General features: G+C 43.0%; 1 protein-coding gene and 1 pseudogene across 1 annotated transcript; both read right to left on the bottom strand.

Moving 5' to 3' along the window:
- Positions 1 to 2,078: 2,078 nt before the first annotated feature.
- Positions 2,079 to 11,399, bottom strand: LOC113059607 (tripartite motif-containing protein 16-like). Its single transcript, XM_026228158.1, has 6 exons — positions 10,194 to 11,399; positions 9,688 to 9,726; positions 9,318 to 9,365; positions 5,705 to 5,864; positions 5,517 to 5,564; positions 2,079 to 5,305 (listed from the first exon to the last, which is right to left on the bottom strand). Exons 1-6 carry the CDS (start codon positions 10,764 to 10,766, stop codon positions 4,776 to 4,778), a joined length of 1,398 nt encoding a protein of 465 aa, XP_026083943.1. The 5' UTR covers positions 10,767 to 11,399; the 3' UTR covers positions 2,079 to 4,775.
- A 714-nt stretch (positions 11,400 to 12,113) lies between these two features.
- LOC113059426 (tripartite motif-containing protein 16-like) lies at positions 12,114 to 20,159 on the bottom strand (annotated as a pseudogene).
- Between the last annotated feature and the right edge of the window lie 745 nt (positions 20,160 to 20,904).

Genomic DNA, 20,904 nt, shown 5'->3' with positions numbered 1-20,904 from the left:
ATGTGATGTGAGAACATGCAGATATGTTGCTGTGTGTAGAAGTAACACTCGTGCTGTTTGAGGGAGAAAAGTTTCACAGGCATCGAGGGGTCTGGTCTTTTTTATGTTATTTGATTAAACTTGTATTATATTACAGTACTTATTTATTTATTAACACGTTGAGTGCCTTAAAATAATTATCACAAAACTGGTAAGGCTTATTCAGTGCTTTAAGTGGTCCAAAAGAGGTGCCGGTACTCTATTATAGCTAAAAAAAATATATATATATTTTCTGATTTTTTTTTTTTTTTTTTTTTGATGACTCCTCTCATCCCCTGAGGTAACAACAACTATATTGAAGGGCTTTTATATACAGCAGTCAACAGGCGACCTTAATAATAAATCCTTTTATTAGTTCGTGGATTTGCTTGAGCTAGAAAGAACTACTAAACATAAATAAAATGTGCAAAAGGATTTTGAAAAAATACCCTTAGAAAGAGCTACTGCATTACTGCATTCAAACATCCAAACTGTCTCAAATGATTCGCGAACCCGCTTTGAACTCCCGAACTGATTCAAATGATTCGCGAACCCCGTTACGAACTCCCGAACTGATTCAAATGATTCGTGATCACCAAACTGACTCAAATGATTCGCGAACCCGCTTTGAACTCCCGAACTGACTCAAATGATTCGCAATTCCGCTCCGTACTCACGAACTGATTCAAATGATCCGCGATCCCGCTACGAACTTCCGAACTGATTCAAATGATTCGTGATCACCAAACTGACTCAAATGATTCGCGAACCCGCTCCGAACTCCCGACCTGACTCAAATGATTCGCGAACCCGCTCCGAACACCCAAACTGGTTCAAATGATTCACGCTCCATACTCCGAACTAGGAAGAATTAGGAAGCGTTCATTGTGAAGGGTGCTCTGAAAAGTGGCAACACAGGCAAAGGATTAAAACCTCTATTAAAACAGATGTCCAAATGAACGTAAAAGCACGTTCTGGGCACACGGAGAAGTAGCGTCAAGAGCTAAATTTGGAAGTGGTGGTACTGAGTACCGGTGCGTACTGGCCCACTTAAAGCACTGGGCTTATTCAGATTTTCTCATTCTCTGAATTATCATTATAAAAATAAAAACAATTCAGAAATTAATTATATAATTATATTTATATATATATATATATAATATAAATATTTTTTTTTCTACAATAGCAACAGTCTTTACAACAGCAAGACCACTTTAGCCTGTAAACTCAATAATATCTCTCTGGAAATAAATGTAAAAATATCAATGTCAATAAAAATGCATAATATACCTGACATCAAAGTGCAGTGTGAAGGATATGAATAACAAATGTAGCCTGTCATTTGTTTACATTGCAAAGGTGTTCAATTTTAGACAACAACAGTAATAATAATATTAATCACTAAATTCCAGTGTATCAGTTTTTTTATGTTTTGTATCAATATTTAAGGTGGACTTATTGATAAGGTGCAAGAGTTGTAGTGATGGTTAAAATAATAGATTAATGCAGATACAGGGAAGAAACAGCCATCAGGTTGGGACAATTTAAGAGATTTCAGTTTCTAATCCCAGAGCTATTATTATTTTAAACTTAAAATTGTCTTCTCTATTGTTTCTTTTTCAAAACTGCATCACAGCATTTGCTGCTGTATCAATACATAATCATACATATCGATACGTGAATCAGCAAGGAATGCATCACAATATATTGCTGTATTGATATTTTGAACAGCGCCATTTAAAGCCTTGTTCCATGTTCCAAAGGTCTCTACACGGCCCTGTTCAGAGGGAGTGTCAGCCATGTTAAAAAAAGTTAACCGCTTAAGTCATTTGGTGATTAATGCTTATTGGAGATGCGAACCGTTTCAAACTATTCAGTTTTATTTGGTGAACTGGTTCAAGAAGATCCGGTTACATCGAATGATTCGTTCGTGAACCAGATATCACTACACTTCAGTGTTTTGAAATCTCACACAACAGACACTGAAGAGAAGACAATGCTGAATAAAGTCATTTTTTTTTTGGTTTTCATGAGACTATCCACATGGAGACTATATTCTGTGAATACGCACAATTTGTTTTATCGGATAGGGGTTTCGTCCACACAGATCCAGCGTTTTTGGAAAACCGGGTCCCAGAGTGCATAAATCTGAAAACGCCGTATTTTGTATTTCGTTTGGTTGGGGGGACATCTGTATATTTTCTGAAACGATGATGTCATCACCCCACGTGTCGACATTAGTCAGACACCGCTACGCCACGTAAGAGCAACAACAACAATGGTTTGTATACAGCACGCAAGGTTTATGCACATGCTCCAAGTCTTGTTTATTTTTAATGTATCTCTGTGGCAAAATTACAGTGCCACATACTGATCTGGCATGTATACTACATCGTAGTGAGCACAGCATGAAGACAGAGGATCAGTAGTGTAAATAGAAGTAGGATGTTGACAGGTATGGCATTTTTTACTTTGAAAGAACAATAAAGCATCACACATTTGATCAAAATCCTCTAGAGACTGTACAGGAGGCTGAGTTACTTTTTAAATCATAGTATATCATGTTCTAGGTCTGTTTTTGGACTTATTAATTAAAGTAGAGAATTAAGATGATCAAGCTGCATTAAGAGGATTCCTGTTCTGCTTAAAGTGTTCAGTATATGCCAAGGAGTGAACAATGAGGACAGTTTCTTACAAGCTGGTGGCCCTGGATTTTCATTGCCCTAAGCTCAGTGCTGAAACAAGAAGTATGCAAGGATGGGACTTTAATGGAGCAAAATGATTCAAAATAGTTTAAATACTTTAATCATAGACATAAAGAATGTCTTTAGCACTGGAAAGACAACAGCAGGCAGAGAGGAGGGAATCAATGAGTGCAGCGTTCTTCTCTGAAACGCACTACAGAGAGGAAGTGGCACATCTGGCTGAATGGAGAATATAAAGAAGGTCGTGATGGACTTCAGGAGAAACTCTGTTGACCACTCCCCGCTGACCATCGACCGCTCGACTGGAGAGAGTCAGGGGCACTAAATTCCTCGGGGTGCCCATCACTGAGGATCTCACCTGGACCATCAACACCATGTCACTCTCCAAGGAGACACAACAGCACTTACACTTTCTCTGCCGGCTGAAAAGAGCAAGTCTCCCTCCACCCATCCTAACCACTTTCTACAGAACCATTGAGAGCATGCTGACCAGCTGCATCAGTGTCTGGTACGGGAACTGTAGTGCAGCAGATTTTTCCTCACACAGTGCTCCAGCAAAGCTAACAGTATTGTGAAGGACCCCACCCATCCCTCCCACAGTCTCTTCCAGCTCCTACCATCAGCAAGTTGGTACCGGAGCATCAGAAGCCTGCTCCACCAGACTGATCAACAGCTTTTTCTCCAGGCTGTGAGAGCCTTGAAGTCAAGGATTGCTGGAAGAGGAGGTTGTTGCAGCTCGGGTGGTCCTTGTGCAGAGAGAGAGAAGGGTTTAAGGAGAGAAACATGGAAGGTAGGGTGAATGCAGTACCTTGGTGGGAGTTGGAGTTGGTAGGTGACCTCATTAATCTGCATCTGTATGTGGAACAGACCAATGTAGCAGGGACTCAGCTTCTTACAAGGCAGGCAGAGGCGCAGATCCGGGTGGACTGCTATACCTTCTCACCAGGCTGGTATGTGGGAGTAGAGGTGTGCTGGGCATGTGCGAAAGGTCTTATGCTTCCACACTGCTTGTTGGAGGTGAATGTGAGCTTAGTCCCACACTCTTTCGCTCGTTCTGAATCAGTAGTCCACAGCTTGAACCTTCAAGGGCTCTTCCGTCCACTGGAAGAGTGGGGCTGTTAGCGGAGAATGCACTGAATTAGAATCAGACCGGTGGTACTCTGTTGGAGGGAGTTTTGGGCATACTCAGCCCAGGGGAGGAAGTGGTTCCAGCTGTGCTGATCGTCGTGGCAGTATGCCGGAGGTAACATCTGAGCTCCTGGATATTCCACTCAATCTGGCCATTTGTCTGATGATGGTAACGAGAGGACAAGCTCACAGTGACTCCCATTAGCTGGAAGAAGGCTTTCCTTAGGTGAGAGGTGAATTGATCTCTTTGTTAATTCGGCCTGCCCAGATAACATGTGAATGGGCAATGAATAAGGCAATGATATGGCACTGCTGCCCTTCTTACTGCCCGAACAAAATGGATGTAAGCCTGAAGAGGCCCATATGTAACACGCAAAAATAGTCCAAATGTATCAAATCACATGTGGGCCTCGGTAGGTAAAGATGTGGTGTTGATGGCAATGTGTAATCTGAATGTGACCCTGAAGTGTCCCATGAGGTAAACAGGGATAATGGCACAAATAGTGCCAACCAAATGTGGGCCACCTTTGGCAAAAATAGGGGTACGCGCTTTGCTGTAATAATGAAGGGAACCACTCGTTATAAATCTCCTGTGATATTTTCACAAATAGAAGAAGCATGTTTTTTTTCTTTTCTTTCTTTTTTTTAAATCTGAAACGTGCTGTGATTTATATTCAAAAGCCACTCGATATAATGCAGAAACACTCAAGCAAGCAAAACACTTATCACATGTTGTGTGGTATCAGCGTTTGGTATCAGGGCATTTTATCGAGTACAAGTACGAGTACAGGAGCTCAGTATTGGGCTTGATACCATTATTGGAATCGATGCATACCTAAATAATATAAATGATTGATGTGACACTACATTTCAACTAAATCAACACAAACAGAGGTTGTGAAAAGCACAGAAACACATGGTCACTTAGCAAGACATCAGTTTCACTGATGCTCTTTTATAAAACCCAAACCCAGGATAGAGCGGCTGAGTGAATGTGGTCTGGACTGTGTGGATGAGGCTCATTGTGTCAGAGACACTATAGAAGGACAGAGTCCCTGCAATGGGATCCACAAACACTCTTATTCTACTGCTGACGGACTCTACAGGGATAACAGTCTGTATTTTATTATGTCTGAATGAGTAACCAGAGGAAGAGCAGATCAAACTCCAGGACTGATCATTAAATCCAAACAAACACTCATCACCCCCTCCCTTCCTGCTGATGCTCTTATATGACACTGATATACGCACACCATTATCTCCACTCCACTCCAGCTCCCAGTAACAGGGTCCACACACACTCTCTCTACACAACACCTGACGATAATGATCAAATCTGTCTGGATGGTCAGGATATGACTGGACTGTTTTAGTACCAGTAATCACTCTGTTACCCTCAGACAGACGGAGGTGTTTATTCATTGTGTTCAGATCCAGAGTGAGCTGATGGGAATCTGATGGAGATAAAACACATCAGAATCAGCAATTATGAATCTGTTTGATCTTTTCCTTAAGCTGAACTCTTCATGTTCAAGTGTATCATCAGTGTCTCAGTACAGATGAATAGATATCAGTGCAAATCATAATTTACATAAATTATAAAACTCTTCTACAGGAAGACCATGAACATACTCAGTTATTCTGCTTGATTTCTTACTGACTTACATTGTAGGAAGTCGTTCCTGGTTCTTGGATCAATGTTGTTGATTGTGACTGTGGAAATCAACAGACATGAACAGTGTGATTCTCATGATCCTGCATCCATTCCTAAGACATTTCTAATATGATGTTCTCCATGATATGAGATGATGATGGACTGGTTTCTGAGAGCAGATTAATCTCCAAGACTTTACCTCTGTCTAAGATCTTCTTCAGCTCCACTTTACAGAAATCTTCCAATTTGTCTTTCAACTGATGGACAGATTCTCTCAGACCATCAAAGGAGACGAGAGGAGGGAAGGGATCCTTATTTTCATCTGTATATTCAGGAGATGCTGAGAGAGACTGGAAACTCTACAGAAAACAGAAATCAAAACTCATCAGCTCCACACTTCACTCAATAACCTTCAGGAACATCAGATTTGTGCGTCTCTTGTTGACTTGACTGAACTTTAGTAACTCACTTTAATCTAGCAGTTTTACAAATGCTAGAAACGTGGCTTTCTAAGGAAAGATTGCGATCAAGTAGCACATCTAGGTTCCTAACTGATGACAAAGAATTGACAGAGCAACCATCAAGTCTTAGACAGTGTTCTAGGTTATTACAAGCAGAGTTTTTAGGTCCTATAATTAACACCTCTGCTTTTTCTGAATTTAGCAGTAAGAAATTACTTGTCATCCAGTTTTTTATATCGACTATGCATTCCATTAGTTTCTCAAATTGTTGTGTTTCACCGGGCCAAGAAGAAATATAGAGCTGAGTATTATCAGCATAACAGTGAAAGCTAACACCATGTTTCCTGATGATATCTCCCAAGGGTAACATATAAAGCGTGAATAGTAGCGGCCCTAGTACTGAGCCTTGAGGTACTCCATACTGCACTTGTGATCGATATGATACATCTTTATTCACTGCTACGAATTGATGGCGGTCATGTAAGTATGATTTAAACCATGCTAATCCACTTCCATTAATGCCAACAAAGTGTTCTAGTCTATGAAAAAAGAATGTTGTGGTCAATAGTTTTGAACACAGCACTAAGATCCAATAGCAGTAATAAAGAGATACAATCACGATCAGATGATAATCATTTGTAACTCTAAGGAGAGAAGTCTCAGTACTCTGATACGGTCTAAATCCTGACTGGAAATCCTCACATATACCATTTTTCTCTAAGAAGGAATATAATTGTGAGGATACCACCTTTTCTAGTATCTTTCACAGAAAAGGGAGATTCGAGATTGGACTGTAATTAACTAGTTCTTTGGGGTCAAGTTGTGGTTTTTTGATGAGAGGCTTAATAACATCCAGTTTGGAGGTTTTGGGGACATATCCTAATGACAGTGAGGAATTAATAATAGTCAAAAGAGGATCTATGATTTGTCTGTTTGTGTGTGTGTGTGTGTGTGTGTGTGTGAAAAGTTAGTTTTTTGGTCAATGAAGCTTTTAGCAATTATTTCACTTGGGTATGGTCTGCGTATTTGGCGCTCTGTCCGGGGAAGGGCTCTGAGCGCGGGAATGGCCCGAACCTAGAGTCCCCCCCCCCCAGTCTATTTATAAAGTGAACTCGAAGTGAGGAGATGGGGTGGAGGAGGGATCCTGATAAACCATCAATGGATAGAGGTAAGTCAGCGATATTTATACAATGGTATTGATTACTTGATTGTGGTCCACCTGTGTTGATTAGGCTAAGTATCTGACACGCTCCTCCTGAATCTTGTTAATAAAACATCATTTTAAATGCATCTTATCACTCTACAAAATAATCTGGAAACAGTGTGAATGAACACCACAACAGCTTAAGAAGCAAACTTTGCCAAACACAAAATCTTTGTCACTGCCAAAACTTTTGCCATGACTGTATATGTGAACTTTCTAGGAAATCGTTTGGATGATAAAACATCTGCTAAGAACATAAATGTTAATCTAACAGCTCTAGAACATCAATGGAGTCTCATTGTAGGGTAGAGTAGATTTGGACAGGAAAACCATTAGATTGACCATTATTTATAACTTTAGAGCGGTCAGAGACACTGAAACTTCACTGTGGCGAGTGGGGCGGGGCCGAGAGGCGTGGGAACGAGGAGTGAGGCCAGGTGTAGTGATTGAAGATGAGCTACACCTGCGCCCCACCGCCAGTATCGAGTCCCACGTAGGAGATGGAAGGATATAAAACTGGAGTGACGACCGTGAAGGACCAGGCCTGGGACGTTATTTTATGTGTTTGCTTTTATTTGTGCGCGTCAGTCGCCGTGAGGGGCTGACGCGCTGTTGTGTTTATTTTTGAATATTAAAATTATGTTTTGATTGTGCGCCGGTTCCCGCCTCCTTCTTCCCGATGAGTAAGAAGTTCATATCGTTACAGTGGTGCCGAAGCCCGGGAGAAGGAGGGACGCGCTGCTGAAGATCCCTCGCGGCTGTGGTGAATCCGCGGTGCCCTCGAGCAGGCGAGGTATGTGCCGCCATGGACGCTCGAGGCGGTGGGCTGGAGCGAGTTGCCGGGGACGGGTGAGCTCGCTGTCGACCGCCCACGATATGGAGGGGCGGCTGCCGTCCGTGAGGGAGCGGAGGAGTCGGCGCCGTTCGCCAGGGGGCCGGAGCCTGCCGCCTCCGTGACGGATTCCGGAGGGGCAGGGAACGGGGGACTCCTGCCGCTGCCCAAAATCGGAGGAGCCGTCGCCGTCCACCGGGCGGCGGAGGAGTGTCGTGCCGTCTGCCGAGGGCCGTCCAGTGCCACCGCCGGGCACCGCGGAGGAGATCACCCAGCCGGTGGAGGGCCGAGCAGCAGTGCCTCTGGGAACCGGAATTTTTTTTTTTTTTTTTTCCTCTCTCGTCCTTGTCGCTCCTCCTTCCATCTCCTGCAGGTCCCCGTGAGCGGTCCCCCCCGGAGGGAAGGGGGGGGGGGGAGTAGAGCGCAGTCTCGAGGGTACCCCCCGGCCTGCGAGGGGCGATGGGGGTATGTGGCGAGTGGGGCGGGGCCGAGAGGCGTGGGAACGAGGAGTGAGGCCAGGTGTAGTGATTGGAGATGAGCTACACCTGCGCCCCACCGCCAGTATCGAGTCCCACGTAGGAGATGGAAGGATATAAAACTGGAGTGACGACCATGAAGGACGAGAGAGGACCAGGCCTGGGACGTTATTTTATGTGTTTGCTTTTATTTGTGCGCGTCAGTCGCCGTGAGGGGCTGACGCGCTGTTGTGTTTATTTTTGAATATTAAAATTATGTTTTGATTGTGCGCCGGTTCCCGCCTCCTTCTTCCCGATGATTACAAAGTTCATATCATTACATTCACAAGGACCATTAAGACACAGTCAGGTTTGATTTGATTTCAATACATTGAAGCATTGCTAATATACAGCCTGACTTCATGTTTGGGGTCTTCGTCATTATATTCATCCATGTGTTACAGGGCAATAAAGATAATTTTAAGCAGGTTTGAGAATAATCTGATTAAATTTTGATGAATGTTACTATTGAGTTCACTGATTTCATTGTGATGTAATAAATCAGAAGGAGAAATGAGGTAAAAAGTTTAGATGGAAGTACATTTTTTAACCGTTTGGTTGGTGCTAGTGGTGATTGGCAGCTAAATATATCTTCCAGAAGAAAGAGCTCAGAGAAAGATTACTAAAGGATTTCCAGAGCTAAAACCCATTTGTTAACCGCATCTCTTACAAAAGATGATCAGATGAGAGTCTGACTGATGATTATATAATAAGACACTCATGAAATGTTTCTCTGTGAGTCTCTGTCACAGTAGGATCTGATCAAGTCCACTATGATCCTGTTCTTCTAGATCTGTTACCTGCAGGAACTGGATGTGATTCTGTGTGTGTGAAAGCTGCTCCAGCTCAGCGTCTCTCCTCCTCAGATCATTGATCTCCTGCTCCAGTCGCTCCAGTCGTTCTTCAGCTGGACTCACTGCAGTCTTTTCCTGATCTCTGATCAGTCGTATCAGCTCAGAGCGGCTTCTCTTAATGGGGCAGATGAGCTCAGTAAAGATGCTCTCACTGTCCTCCACTGCTGTCTGTGCAGAGCGCTGTTAGGACACACAGTGATTCAGCTTCAGTGAGTCTGAACTGAGACGGAGACAAACTTCTCTTCTTCTCCAGACTCACCTTATGAGACTCCACAGTCTCTCTCAGCTGCTGGAGATCTTTCTCTCTCTGCTGGATTCTCTGCTGGAGCGTCTTCTGTGTCTCCTTCAGCTGCTTCTGCAGGACAAACAGATGATAGTGAGTGGTAGCCACAGAAAACTACTGCCACTAAATCATCATGAGAACAGATGAATCCAGTAAATGTAGGACATAACTAACTTATGGCTGTAGGTTCAAACTCCAAAAGTGATCATCAGTTACAAAAGTGAAAGTGAAGTGAAGTGACATTCAGCCAAGGATGGTGACCTATACTCAGAATTTGTGCTCTGCATTTAACCCATCCAAAGTGCACACACACAAAGCAGTGAAAAAACACACACACACACACACCCGGAGCATATAATGTTGTTTAATCAAAGCCTATTTAGTGAAAGATTGTGATGAAGGTTTCTGGTGCGCTTTCAGCAAACAGTGAACCTGCTGTTTATTTCTGCTGCCCTGTTACATGTGAATGCTGTAAGATGTTCATATAGTGCATATTAAATGATTATTTCAATATTTGATCAGTGTCTAGTTTCAAATACCTGTTTCTCTGTCGTCATTTCTGCAGCTGATACAACTTCATGGTCTTTATGTTCAATAATCGTACACAGCATACATATATATTTCTGGTCAGTGCGACAGAAAACTTCAAGGAGCTTCTCATGTTTCTGGCAGATCATCTCCTGCAGTCGTCCAGTGGCTTCTGTCAATTTGTGTCTCTTTCCTCTAAACCAACTCTCATGTTCTTCGAGGTGATTCTGACAGTAAGAGTTCAGACACATCAGACAGGACTTGGCAGCTTTGTATTTTTTTCCAGTACAGACGTCACACTGCACATCTCCATCTCCAGCATCACAGTCATCAGGACGTTTCCTCTTCTTCAGTTTCTCCACCACTTCAGCCAGCATGGTGTTTCTAGATAAAGCAGGTCTTGGACTGAAGGTCTGTCTGCACTGAGGACAGCTGTAGACTCCCATCTGATCCTCCCGATCCCAGCAGTCTGTAATACAGATCTTACAGTAACTGTGTCCACACTGGATGGTCACTGGATCCTTCAAGAGGTCCAGACACACTGGACACGAAAACTCATCCTGAAAATATCTAGGTTCAGCCATTTTACTACATGAATAAAGACACGAGCTCCACTACACTTCCTGTTTCCTGGTTCTGTGTTTAAGTGACGTGTGTAAAACAGACATGTCTGCAAGTGTGTAAAGCTCTTGTGGAGTTTAGTTTTGTTAAAAACTATGTTTTTAAGTTTTATGTCCTTATTTGCATATTTGTATAATTGTATTTTTATGTTTAATCTGTGATTTATGTTCTACAGTTAGTGTTATCTGTATGCACCAAGGTTCTGAGAGCAATGCAATTTAATCCCATGAACTACACCAGACTTCATTTCCCTTAACCCCTGCCTAGGAACTAATTTACAGACACATCCTGTTTCCAATCAGGAGGAATATTTGAGGGTGTGTTCACACTTGTCATATTTGGTTTGATTAATAAAACAAACTCTGGTGAAATTGCTCCTTTTAGTACGGTACATTTAAGTAAGTATGAATGCTGCCATCCGAACCCTGGTGCGTACCAACCAAGTGAACAGAGACCACTAAAAAGATGGATCTCAGTTTGCGTTTCAAATGAACTCTGGTGAAGTTCAAATGAAATATGAACACAACATGAAAAAAAGTGCTTTGAGTGCTTGGAAAAGGGCTATATAAATGTAAGGTATTATTATTATTTATAAAGCTCTAAGCAAAAAAGATTGTGTCAAAGCAACTGAACAACATTCATTAGGAAAACAGTGTGTCAATAATGCAAAATGATAGTTAAAGGTAATTACTCATTGAATTCAGTTATGTCATCATTCAGCTCAGTTCAGTTAAATAGTATCTGTGGAATCATGTGCAATCAAGTCAACGATATCGCTGTAAATGACGTGACCCCAACTAAGCAAGCCAGAGGCGACAGCGGCAAGGAACTGAAACTCCATCGGTGACAGAATGGAGAAAAAAACCTTGGGAGAAACCAGGCTCAGTTGGTGTCAGTTCTCCTCTGACCAGACGAAACCAGTAGTTCAATTCCAGGCTGCAGCAAAGTCAGATTGTGCAGAAGAATCATCTGTTTCCTGTGGTCTTGTCCTGGTGCTCCTCTGAGACAAGGTCTTTACAGGGGATCTGTATCTGGGCTCTAGTTGTCCTGGTCTCCGCTGTCTTTCAGGGCAGTAGAGGTCCTTTCTAGGTGCTGATCCACCATCTGGTCTGGATACGTACTGGATCCGGGTGACTGCAGTGACCCTCTGATCTGGACACAGACTGGATCTGGTGGCTACGGTGACCTCGGAACAAGAGAGAAAAAGACTAATATTAGCGTAGATGCCATTCTTCTAACGATGTAGCAAGTACATCGGGTGTTATGGGAAGTGTTTCCGGTTCCGGTTTACCTTATTAATGGGTGATGGAGCTGGAGGTGAACTGGCCTACTTTCACCACTTGAGGTCTGTCGGTGAGGAAGCCATGAATCCAGTCGCAGAGTGAAGAGTTTAGACCAAGGTCTATGAGTTTAGAAGCAAGTTTGATGGGGACTATAGTATTGAAAGCTGAGCTATAGTCGATTAATAGCAGCCTAACATAGTTCCCATTATTGCTGTCAATGTATCAAAGAGAAAAGGAGCAACTTGTAAAAATCATAGTTGTTCATATGTAATATTTATTACTTTTGAAAGTTGATCTTTGTGAACTTTGTTATCAGGTGAACTTCATTTTCCGTTTTGGACAATCTCATGAAATATATGTTTGATACCACTACATAACCCACAATGGACTATACTGAACAGTATATAAACTGCGAAGTTGAGTGGATCTGGTTTTACTGTGGGTATCATGGAGAACTTTGTACTTCTGCTCGATTTCACTTCGCTTCTTTACTCAGTCTGAGATAGTGAACCATGGAGACACGGGATGCTATGCAATCTGCATATTCCCGGCATTTGCCAACTGAAGCTCGAACAAGAAGAGTGTTTGTTTCACATTTTGAATGGAGGTGATGTTGTGGCCCTACTCCCGACAGCTTTTGGGAAAATTTTAATTTATCAACTGTTACCGATCATCAGCGAGAAACTGGGGAGTCCAAAGTCCAGCAAGGCAATATTTGTGATTGTCCCCCTTGGTTGCTCTCATGCAGGATAAGGTTAAAGAGGCAGCAAAACTCGCTCAATGGTTTTGTTTTAGCAGCATGCCTGTGTTAACAGTGGAAGTTCAAGGCGGCTGAGCCAGCGCATAATACACACATCTTAACCAAACACTATGTGATTGTCTAATGGGTAACCAATGATTTTAAACTTCAGACAAGTGCCCCCCACGAGAAAGTAAACGCTTGTCAATTATTCCCTTCCAGACTCTGTCTAAGAAGCAAAGCAAAGTAGCAGAGCTTGGTATTACCAGGCTAATGGAGAAGGAACAGGGCACTAAACCAGAGCCAGGGTCCGTTCATTTCATGTCTGTCAAGCCAGAGTCCGTTCACGTCACACGTGGTACTCCAGGGCCTACTCACGTCACGTGTGTTATTTGAGGGGCTGCTCACGTTAGATATATAGTAGATGTTTCTGATGATCATTTGAATTTAAAGGTACTTACGATTGTAATAATAGAAATGATTGATGAGACACAAACAGTTTGAGAAAAGCACAGAAGCACATGGTCACTCAGCAGGACTCACACTGATCTTACTGTCTGTATGAGGATTTATTGCAGACATGTATTCTTAACGTTATTTCAGTCACACAAGTTCAGCTGCACTATTAATGTCATGAAGAGAAAAGGAGAGACTCTATAAAATCTCACTGTTACTAATCATGCAGCTCAAAGCACTATGGGTATAATATCTCTTCAGTCTATTCTGATTCATCAACACAATTTTACAGATGATCTTTTTTTAACCTCAAACCCAGGATAGAGCGGCTGAGTGAATGTGGTCTGGACTGTGTGGATGAGGCTCATTGTGTCAGAGACGCTGTAGAAGGACAGAGTTCCTGCTCTGTGATCCACAAACACTCCTATTCTACTGCTGATGGACTCTACAGAGAGAACAGTCTGTATGTTATTGTGTATGAATGAGTAACTGGAGGAAGAGCAGATCAAACTCCAGGACTGATCATTAAATCCAAACAAACACTCATCATCCAAACCCTTCCTGCTGATGCTCTTATATGACACTGATATATACACACGTCCCCTCCACTCCAGCTCCCAGTAACAGCGTCCACACACACTCTCTCTACACAACACCTGACGATACACATCAAATCTGTCTGGATGATCAGGATACGGCTGGACTGTGTAAGTGAATGTAATCACCCTGTTGTTCTCAGACAGACAGAGGTTTTTATTCACTGTGTTCAGATCCAGAGTGAGCTGATGGGAATCTGATGGAGATAAAACACATCAGAAACAGGAATTATACAGGAAGAACATGAACACACTCAGTTATTCTGCTTGCTTTCTTACGGACTTACATTGTAGGAAGTCCTTCCTGGTTCTGGGAACAATGTTGGTCAATGTGACTGTGGAAATCAACAGACATGAACAGCGTGATTCTCATGATCCTGCATCTATTCCTAAGACATTTCTAATATGATGTTCTCCATGGTATGAGATGATGATGGACTGGTTTCTGAGAGCAGATGAATCTCCAGGACTTTACCTCTGTCTGAGATCTTCTTGAGCTCCTCTTTGCAGAAATCCTCCAGTTTGTCTCTCAGCTGATGGACAGATTCTCTCAGACCATCAGAAGAGACGAGAGAACTGAAGAGATCATTATTTACGTCTGTAGATTCAGGAGGTGCTGAGAGAGACTGGAAACTCTACAGAAAACAGAAATCAAAATGCATCAGCTCCACACTTCACTCAATAACCTTCAGGAACATCAGATTTGTGCGTCTCTTGAGTTTCAGTTTGAGTTATTTGACACAAAAAGTAGCAATATACTGTTACTAACTTTGGTTGTCAAGGATAACACAAGTTGTATAAACTTATTTGCATTGTGGTCCTTGCTTGTAAATGAGAAAATATGAAAATCATAGTAAAAGACTTGACTTGACTGATCTTTAAGGGGAAGTCGTGGCCTAATGGTTAAAGGGTTGGACTCCCAATCGAAGGGTTGTGGGTTCTAGTCCCAGGCTGGCAGGAATTGTGGGTGGGGGGAGTGCATGTACAGTTCTCTCTCTCCACTTTCAATACCACGACTGAGGTGCCCTTGAGCAAGGGATCGAACCCCCAACTGCTCCCCGGGCGCCGCAGCATAAATGGCTGCCCACTGCTCTGGGTGTGTGCTCACAGTGTGTGTGTGTGTGTGTTCACTGCTCTGTGTGTGTGCATTTCTGATGGGTTAAATGCAGAGCACAAATTCTGAGTATGGGTCACCATACTTGGCTGAATGTCACTTCACTTTCACTTTAGTAACGCACATCCATCCAGCACTTTCACAGCTTCAGCTTCATTCTTCTCATATTCATTATATCACATTAGAGCTACAGATTCTAGTGTTTAACTCTTACACTATGTGAACTTTCTAGGAAATAGTTTGGATGATAAAAAATCTGCTAAGAACATAAATGTCCATCTAACAGCTCAAGCACTTCAATGGAATCTCATTGTATGGTTGAGAAGATTTGGTCAGGAAAGCAGCTCAAATGCTATGATTAAACTGACCATTATTTATAACTTTAGAGTGGTCAAATTCATCCATGTGTTACAGGCAAATAAAGATCATTTTTATCAGGTTTCAAGATAATCTGATCCAATTCTGATTAATGTCACTCAGAATCTGTATTAACGAGTTTCACTGATTTCACCGTTATGTAACAAGTGAATAGGGGAAATGAAGTTAAAAGTTGTGAGTTAATTTTTTAACTGTTGGTTGGTGCTAGTGGTGTTCGACGGCTAAATATGTCTTCCATAATAAAGAACTCAGAGAAAGATTCCTAAGAGATTTCCAGAGCTGAAAGCCATTTGTATGTGGCGACTCTTTCAAAAGAATTTGATCAGGTGAGTGACGATTATATAATAACACACTCATGAAATGTTACAGCAGGGTCTCATTCAAGTCCACTATGATCCTGTTCTTCTAGATGTGTGTTACCTGCAGGAACTGGATGTGATCCTGTGTGTGTGAAAGCTGCTCCAGCTCAGCGTCTCTCCTCCTCAGATTATTGATCTCCTGCTCCAGAAGCTCCAGTCGCTCCAGTCGTCCCTCAGCTGGACTCACTGCAGTCTTTTCCTGATCTCTGATCAGTCGTATCACCTCATAGCAGCTTCTCTCAATGGAGCGGATGAGCTCAGTAAAGATCCCCTCACTGTCCTCCACTGCTGTCTGTGCAGAGCGAAGTTAGGAGACACAGTGATTCAGCTTCAGTGAGTCTGAACTGAGACGGAGACAAACTTCTCTTCTTCTCCAGACTCACCTTATGAGACTCCACAGTCTCTCTCAGCTGCTGGAGATCTTTCTCTCTCTGCTGGATTCTCTGCTGGAGCATCTTCTGTGTCTCCTTCAGCTGCCTCTGCAGTACAAACAGATTATAATAAATGTAAGTTTAAGTATTATAAAAGTTAAACTAACACAGATGTAGAACTTCACACTTACAGTGTGTCTGCTGTGTACAGTAGTAGAGTTTGTCTATTGACTGATGAAAGTATATATTTTGATGAAGGTTTCTGGTGCATTTCCAGCCAACAGTGTACCTGCTATTAATTTCTGTTGCCCTGTGATGTGTGAATGCTGTAACCTGTTAATGTAACGATGAGTCAGAGATGTTCTGATCCATGTGCAGAACTTTATTAAAAGAATGGTCAGGCAGTAATTAGGAACGGCGTCAGGTATGTCAGGGATATCCAAAATCATTACAGTAACAGTAACAAGCAGAGGTCAGGGCAGGCAGCAGAGAATCAGAGTCGGTTTAAACAATCCAAGATCAGACAAGGGAAGAACAAACACAGGGAAAACTCTCTGAAATGCTAGACGGGGCTAAACAAGACTTTGCAATGATTGAGTCCAAACACAGTTTATATAGGGGAGGGGTAATGGGGAACACCTGGTTGTGATTAGTCCTGAGAACAGGATTATGGGAAATGGAGTTAGGAATGGAAATAGAAGATGCCTGAGTCCTGAGTGGAGTGCCCTCTATAGGAGTTCATGGGCACTCCAGCTGATGATCGTAACATAGTCCCCTCCAAAGGAGCAGCTTCCAGGCGCTCTAAACAATCTAGGAGGGCGGCGAAGTGGAGGCGGAACAGGGGGAGGATGGCCAGGTCCATGTGGAAGTGGATTGACCGTGGACCGAGGCAGTGCAGACAGAGCAGACAGAGAGTTGCCACCATCTCTGGAGGTTCCACAGCAGTAACAGTGTCCTTGACAGCAATAATACAGGCTGAGAGAACATGGCTGGGTGCAACAGACAGGCTGTGACGAGGCCCTGGAAGTTCAGATGAGATGTGATGAGGCTCTGAAATTTCTGCTGAGATCTGACAAGGCTCTGGTAGGTCTGCTGATAGGTGACGAGGATCTGGAAGATCTGTTGCGGTATGAGATCTGTTGAAATTCTGGAAGATCTGCTGAGATGTGATGAAACTCTGGAAGATCTGTGGTGATTTGACTGGGCATCATAAAGATCAACTGTGACTTGATTTAGTTCACGAAGATTGGTGGCGACTTGACTTTGCTCATGAAGACTAACGGTGACTCGATTTGTCTCATGAAGTTTACCTGTGGCTGTACTTGACTTATGGAGATTAATGGTGACTTGACTTTGTTCCTGAAGATCCTTGGTGACTTGACTTTGTTCCTGAAGGTCCTTGGTGACTTGACTTTAGTCATGAAGATCAAATGGGACCTGATTTGACTCTGCGAAGTCAACGGAGACCTGACTTGACTCTGCAAAGTCAACGGCGGCTGCCATCTTGTGCAGTGGCTCTGGGCTGGCGGCCAACTTATGCACAGTTTCTGTAATGGAAGATACTGCAGGTCTGCGATGTTCCTCATCCTCAACACCCACGGTAAAAGCAGAGCCACTAAGTTGAAGTGCCAGATCTATATAAACTTTAAGTGTCCAGTGAGGTTCATATAATGGCATGAACAAACTACATGAGTCAGACAGCCCTCCTCTGAAAAAGATCATGAGGCATACCTGGTCTATGTTGGTTAAATGAGCCAACTCAACAAAGTCCATCACATAGTCCTCGATGGGCGATCTCCTTGACATAGACACATAAGCTGGGCTCCTAGATGCATGACTTACCTTGATGTATTCCTTAAGACTGGTGGATCCTGGTTTGGCAAAGTCTTCTGTAACGATGAGTCAGAGACGTTTGGATCCATGTGCAGAACTTTATTAAGAGAATGGTCAGACAGGCAGTAATCAGGAATGCCGTCAGGTATATCATGGATATCCAGAATCATAACAGTAACAAGCAGAGGTCAGGGCAGGCATCAGAGAATCAGAGTCGGGAAGAACAAACACAGGGAAAACGCTTGGAAATACTAGACGGGCTAAACAAGACTTCGCCATGATTGTGAGTCCAAACACAGTTTATATAGGGGAGTAGTAATGGAGAACACCTGGTTGTGATTAGCCCTAAGAATGAGATTATGGGAAATGGAGTTGGGAATGGAAATAGAACATGCCAGAGTCCTGAGTGGAGTGCCCTCTATAGAAGTTCATGGGCACTCCAGCTGATGATCGTAACATTTAATATAGTGCATATTAAATGAGAGTCATATGAAATGAATGTCATCAATATTTCATCACTGTCTAGTTTTACATACCTGATTAGCTGTCCTCTGTGCTGCGGCTGAAACAATGTCGTGGTTTTTATGTTCAATAATCGTACACAGCATGCATATACATTTCTGGTCAGTGCGACAGAAAACCTCAAGGAGCTTCTCATGTTTCTGGCAGATCATCTCCTGCAGTCGTCCAGTGGCTTCGGTCAAATTGTGCCTCTTTCCTCTAAACCAACTCTCATGTTCTTCGAGGTGATTCTGACAGTAAGAGTTCAGACACATCAGACAGGACTTGACAGCTTTGTATTTTCTTCCAGTACATACGTCACACTGCACATCTCCATCTCCAGCATCACAGTCATCAGGACGTTTCCTCTTCTTCAGTTTCTCCACCACTTCAGCCAGCATGGTGTTTCTAGATAAAGCAGGTCTTGGACTGAAGGTCTGTCTGCACTGAGGACAGCTGTAGACTGTCTTCTGATCCTCCTGATCCCAGCGGCCTGTAATACAATTATTACAGTAACTGTGTCCACACTGAATGGTCACTGGATCCTTCAGGAGATCCAGACACACTGGACACGAGAACTCATCCTGAAAATATCTGACTTCAGCCATTTATACATGTATCATGAATACAGACACGAACACACAAGAGCTCTACTACACTTTCACTTTCTCTTTCCCCTTAACTGATTCCTGTTTCCTGGTTCTGTGTTTGAGTAACGTTTATAAAACAGGCGTGCCTGCAAGTTTGTAAAGCCCCTGTAGGGTTTAGTTTCAACACACTTGACTCTCATTAAAGTAAACAGTGATATGCACAGTGACACATAAGCCAAGTATGATAATCCATATTCGTAATTTTTCCTCTGAAATCAATCTATCCAAATGCAAACAGACAGCACAGAGTAGTGAACACACACCCACATACACATTTATTAATTCAAATTTACTTCCAGACTTTTATTTCCATTAAAAAAACACTAAAACCGTTATAAAGAGACCGTTCTACCAATGTTTTCTCATAAGTGACTGGTATTGCACCACATTAAGCTTATAATTTGACAACATTATAATAGCATCCTGTGAAACATCCAACTGATTAATAAATGTATACATCAAGTTTCTCCTGACGCCCTAATGCAACACCCACCCCAACCGAGGACCAGGCCAACGTAGGGGAACAGGTTCAGAATCATGGCATGGACCATGAAGCAGTGGGCAAGACCATGGGCCATGGAGCAGTGGTGGGCCTGGACTTTGAGGCAATGGCATAACTGGACAGTGGAGCCATGATGGACCTGGGCCATGAAGCAGAGGCAAGTTTAGACTGTACAGCAATGGAGGACCAGGGCCATGGAGTAGAAGCAGACTGTGAATCAATGGAGGACCTGGGCCTTGGATCAGAAGCAAACAGTGGAGCAATGGTGGACCCGGAACATGGAAAAGAGACAGACAGTGAAACAGTGGAGCAGAAGTCCACAAGGTTAGATCCAGAGAAGCATGGGAGCCATGGCACAACTGGCAAAGGAGGAAGCCATGGTGGAGCAGAGACATGGACAGACCACTTGACTGTGACGGAACAGGCAGAGAGTTTGTGATCAGCCACCATAGCCGCAACATGAATGCTCATAATCTGCCTATTTTGGTATGACAGGACAGTTTGTGAGTTCATGAACGGCCTCTGTGATGCTGTGAATTCAGTGATGTCATCTCTGTTCAGTTTAAATAGTGTCTGTGCATTTATTTGTAATCAAGTCAATGATATCGCTGTAGATGAAGTGACCCCAACTAAGCAAGCCAGAGGCGACAGCGGCAAGGAACCGAAACTCCATCGGTGACAGAATGGAGAAAAAACCTTGGGAGAAACCAGGCTCAGTTGGGGGTGAGTTCTCCTCTGACCAGACGAAACCAGTAGTTCAATTCCAGACTGCAGCAAAGTCAGATTGTGCAGAAGAATCATCTGTTTCCTGTGGTCTTGTCCTGGTGCTCCTCTGAGACAAGGTCTTTACAGGGGATCTGTATCTGGGCTCTAGTTGTCCTGGTCTCCGCTGTCTTTCAGGGATGTAGAGGTCCTTTCTAGGAGCTGATCCACCATCTGTTCTGGATATGTACTGGATCCGGGTGATTGCAGTGACCTTCACAACACTAAATGTAAACACATGACTGACAGCTCGCTCGCACCAACAGGAGGATGATGGGTCAATGTTACTCTCTAAACTGCACTCAGCCTGAGAGATTCCTACTCCTTTAGTCATTGAGGAAACATGGAAAACAGTGCATACTGCAGGAAAGGTATAATGGAAAATATTAGTGGTTTTGTCTAAGACCTGATGGTTGCTCTGTCAATTCTTCATCATCTGTTAGGAACATAGGTGTGTTATTTGATCGCAATCTTTCCTTAGAAAGCCACATTTCTAGCATTGTTAAAACTGCATATTTCCATCTCAAAGATATATCTAAATTACGGCCTATGCTCTC

The sequence above is a fragment of the Carassius auratus genome, chromosome 41 (genome assembly GCF_003368295.1).
Source record: "Carassius auratus strain Wakin chromosome 41, ASM336829v1, whole genome shotgun sequence".
NCBI lineage: Eukaryota > Metazoa > Chordata > Actinopteri > Cypriniformes > Cyprinidae > Carassius > Carassius auratus.
Note: the sequence above shows the minus strand (reverse complement) of the source record. Positions and strands in the feature narration are given on the sequence as shown.

What these genes read in the sequence shown, in the direction of transcription:
- LOC113059607 (XM_026228158.1), bottom strand. Translation starts at nt 10,766, where the DNA reads ATGGCTGAACCTAGATATTTTCAGGATGAGTTTTCGTGTCCAGTGTGT. An exon ending in AAATGACGACAGAGAAACAG is followed by an intron (nt 9,727 to 10,193) that starts GTATTTGAAACT and finishes TTTGTCCTGCAG; the next exon opens with AAGCAGCTGAAGGAGACACA. An exon ending in ATCACATCCAGTTCCTGCAG is followed by an intron (nt 5,865 to 9,317) that starts GTAACAGATCTA and finishes TGTTTTCTGTAG; the next exon opens with AGTTTCCAGTCTCTCTCAGC.